The following is a 4,259-nucleotide window of genomic DNA, read 5'->3' as shown; positions in this document are numbered from 1 at the left end:
TGAAAAATATTTATTCAAATATTTTAAAAAGTATTTTGAATACAAAGTAAAAAGATTTTATAGTTTGACATTTTTTTTAAGATTTACTATAAAGACTACATTTTTAATCAATACATTACTTTATACGTAAACCAAAATGTTACTTAAGAATTTTTACTTAAGATTAAACTACTTATTAGAAATAAAGAACAGTAACTTTGAAAGACCTTAATGTTTATTGTGATTTCTTTTTAAAGTATATATAATATTTTCTGTTATGTAGCCTACTAACAAAAAATAAACAAAAATACACACGGTAAATGAATGAAACTTTTCCTTTTTGTAATAAAATCATTTCTGTGGTCAGTAAATCATGTGTTCCTCCATCAACATGCTAAAGTAGGCCTATTAGTATTTATTTATTTTTTCTATGCATAATGCTATTCGCTTTTAGACAAACGTTTACTGAACTAAACCGGTTTAAACCATGATTTTCGATTAGACTAATATAAAACTATGCAATTGAATAAATTACTCGGTCGTGTCACTGTACTGTACGTTTTAGTCTGCGCTCATTAACGGCTGCTTGGTGCTGTAGGTGGTTAAGATCTGCCGCGAGTGTTTGGAGAAGCAGGATCCAGTGTTTGGAGACACAAGCCTGCATCTGCTGCGCGTCCTCAGCACCGCCAGCGAGGTCCTGTCCTTCCTGCAGCAGTTCACCGAGGCGGCGGGTTACGCGAAGCGCATGGTGGACGGATACACGTGAGTCTGCTGATTTACTCTAAACCTCGTTCATTCCTGAGATTCTGAAATCACCCGTGCTCCTAATATGAGGTCAGCTGGACTCTGTTCTGCTCTCAGGAAGCTTTATCACCCCAATAACGCGCAGCTGGGAATGGCCATCATGAGAGCGGGCGTCACGCACTGGCACGCGGGCCTGATCGAGGCCGCTCACGGGCTGATCTGTAGCGCCTACGCCGTCCTCATCATCACACACGGAGCTCATCACCCCATCACCAAAGACCTGGAGGTAAAACACCTACCGCTACACCATCATCCTCAGTGGAAACACTGAATGGTACTGTGGTGAAGTCATTTCAAAGTCAGTGGGCTTATTATTAAAAAAAAAAACTCATTGAGTTTCTCCCATAACAGCTGAACTTTTGAGCTTAATGAGGTCAATACAAATCAAGACTGTAAGAGAAACTTACTTGTGCTCATTTATGGTGTCACTTTAATATCACAGTGTCACAGTGATGGCATAACAGGGCTGAAGAGCAGAACGGGGCAGAATGCAATTGTTATGAATGCAAAGGAGATCCTCACTGCAGAACACAAGATCCAGGGGGCCAGGTTGTATACCAATCCAACTCCTCCCACCTTACATATACCTAAACCTACCCGTCTCCACCCCGATCCCTAAACCCACCCATCTCCACCCCTAAACCTACCCGTCTCCACCCCCTGATCCCTAAACCCACCCATCTCCACCCCCTAGATGTGGATCCAACCACGCCCCCTGGATCTTTGTTCTACAGTGAGGGGCTACTGATGCAAAGAGCAGAATGCAATTGTTAAATAACCATTTAAAAAGTGATATAATAATGTATCGTTACTGTTTAGCTAAAATTAGTTTAATGTGGGTGTATTGTTAGTAAAGTAATCATTAAAAGTGTAATCGTTCAAACAAATTAGCCATTTATATTAATGTGATTCAGAGATGAAGGCCATAATACTAATGTTGTCCACACAAGGGAACCACAGGATATCAAATCCTTTAAGATCTGTTTAACGACTGTGAAAATTGTTCAATAACTTGACTTGTAGTAAAAAAAAATTGCATATAAATTCATATTTTCAAATGAAATTTAATAAAGCCCAATATAATAAGTATGCAAAAACTATATATAATATTTTCTGTTATGTAGCCTACTAACAAAAAATAAACAAAAATACACACGGTAAATGAATGAAACTTTTCCTTTTTGTAATAAAATCATTTCTGTGGTCAGTAAATCATGTGTTCCTCCATCAACATGCTAAAGTAGGCCTATTAGTATTTATTTATTTTTTCTATGCATAATGCTATTCGCTTTTAGACAAACGTTTACTGAACTAAACCGGTTTAAACCATGATTTTCGATTAGACTAATATAAAACTATGCAATTGAATAAATTACTCGGTCGTGTCACTGTACTGTACGTTTTAGTCTGCGCTCATTAACGGCTGCTTGGTGCTGTAGGTGGTTAAGATCTGCCGCGAGTGTTTGGAGAAGCAGGATCCAGTGTTTGGAGACACAAGCCTGCATCTGCTGCGCGTCCTCAGCACCGCCAGCGAGGTCCTGTCCTTCCTGCAGCAGTTCACCGAGGCGGCGGGTTACGCGAAGCGCATGGTGGACGGATACACGTGAGTCTGCTGATTTACTCTAAACCTCGTTCATTCCTGAGATTCTGAAATCACCCGTGCTCCTAATATGAGGTCAGCTGGACTCTGTTCTGCTCTCAGGAAGCTTTATCACCCCAATAACGCGCAGCTGGGAATGGCCATCATGAGAGCGGGCGTCACGCACTGGCACGCGGGCCTGATCGAGGCCGCTCACGGGCTGATCTGTAGCGCCTACGCCGTCCTCATCATCACACACGGAGCTCATCACCCCATCACCAAAGACCTGGAGGTAAAACACCTACCGCTACACCATCATCCTCAGTGGAAACACTGAATGGTACTGTGGTGAAGTCATTTCAAAGTCAGTGGGCTTATTATTAAAAAAAAAAACTCATTGAGTTTCTCCCATAACAGCTGAACTTTTGAGCTTAATGAGGTCAATACAAATCAAGACTGTAAGAGAAACTTACTTGTGCTCATTTATGGTGTCACTTTAATATCACAGTGTCACAGTGATGGCATAACAGGGCTGAAGAGCAGAACGGGGCAGAATGCAATTGTTATGAATGCAAAGGAGATCCTCACTGCAGAACACAAGATCCAGGGGGCCAGGTTGTATCCAGATCCAACTCCTCCCACCTTACATATACCTAAACCTACCCGTCTCCACCCCGATCCCTAAACCCACCCATCTCCACCCCTAAACCTACCCGTCTCCACCCCCTGATCCCTAAACCCACCCATCTCCACCCCCTAGATGTGGATCCAACCACGCCCCCTGGATCTTTGTTCTACAGTGAGGGGCTACTGATGCAAAGAGCAGAATGCAATTGTTAAATAACCATTTAAAAAGTGATATAATAATGTATCGTTACTGCTTAGCTAAAATTAGTTTAATGTGGGTGTATTGTTAGTAAAGTAATCATTAAAAGTGTAATCGTTCAAACAAATTAGCCATTTATATTAATGTGATTCAGAGATGAAGGCCATAATACTAATGTTGTCCACACGAGGGAGCCACAGGATATCAAATCCTTTAAGATCTGTTTAAGGACTGTGAAAATTGTTCAATAACTTGACTTGTAGTAAAAAAAAATTGCATATAAATTCATATTTTCAAATGAAATTTAATAAAGCCCAATATAATAAGTATGCAAAAACTGTACTCTCCTAAATGCTTATAGACCATTATTTTTTATCTTAATTTTAATGGTATTGAAAACATGTTTATCCAGTTGTCAGACATGACTATGTATTAATATACTGCATTGTTTCAGTTTCCTTCTGTGTCGCTGTCCACAATGCTTCGGTAACAGGACTTTGAAATAACAAACAATAAAAGGCATGACTTACGTCGCATCCAGCTAGCCATCTCCGTCCAAGCTCCATGATCCGCATTTTTTATTTATTAATTAATTTAAATGTCTTGTGAAAGGATTTTTTGTAAAAATAAAATCAAATTTACTTTCATCTTGGAAGAGATATTCAATCACATGAGGCCAAAATATATAAAAACAATACTGATTCGCTAAAATCAAAAGTGGGAGGGTCCGAGGACAATCTGAAACAAGCCAATTAGAGCTCAGCCTCAAGTCACATGCGTTTCAAAAGTTTACAGACCTAATAGACACCCATTTGGAGAAGGGTATAACTGCAGCCTGGAGATCTCCAAATGGGGGCGGGAACTCCAAAACGGGGTGGGAGCTCCAAATAGGGCGTGGCTTCCTCCCATTGACAGACAGGCACATGACACGCATGCGCAATTTTTTCCCCCAATCCACTTCAGTGCAAACTCCGCCCCACAGCTGATTCTAAAGATTTTATTGGTTGTGTCAATTAAAGCATTAATTTCCTACATTATGCTACAAAAATGCTAACCCCTAAACCTACCCCA

At 40.3% G+C, this 4,259-nt stretch overlaps 1 protein-coding gene across 1 annotated transcript in view; it reads left to right on the top strand.

The window, feature by feature from the left end:
* The window catches only part of smyd1a (SET and MYND domain containing 1a), a 20,071-nt gene that overhangs the window by 14,430 nt on the left and 1,382 nt on the right, over positions 1-4,259 (top strand). The window contains exons 8-9 of the mRNA XM_016559177.1: positions 578-741; positions 841-1,009. Of these exons, the coding sequence (XP_016414663.1) occupies positions 578-741; positions 841-1,009 (333 nt within the window). The remainder of the gene's footprint in view (positions 1-577; positions 742-840; positions 1,010-4,259) is intronic.

The sequence above is a fragment of the Sinocyclocheilus rhinocerous genome, unplaced genomic scaffold (genome assembly GCF_001515625.1).
Source record: "Sinocyclocheilus rhinocerous isolate Xijiao unplaced genomic scaffold, SAMN03320098_v1.1 scaffold2447, whole genome shotgun sequence".
Classification (NCBI taxonomy): domain Eukaryota; kingdom Metazoa; phylum Chordata; class Actinopteri; order Cypriniformes; family Cyprinidae; genus Sinocyclocheilus; species Sinocyclocheilus rhinocerous.
Note: the sequence above shows the minus strand (reverse complement) of the source record. Positions and strands in the feature narration are given on the sequence as shown.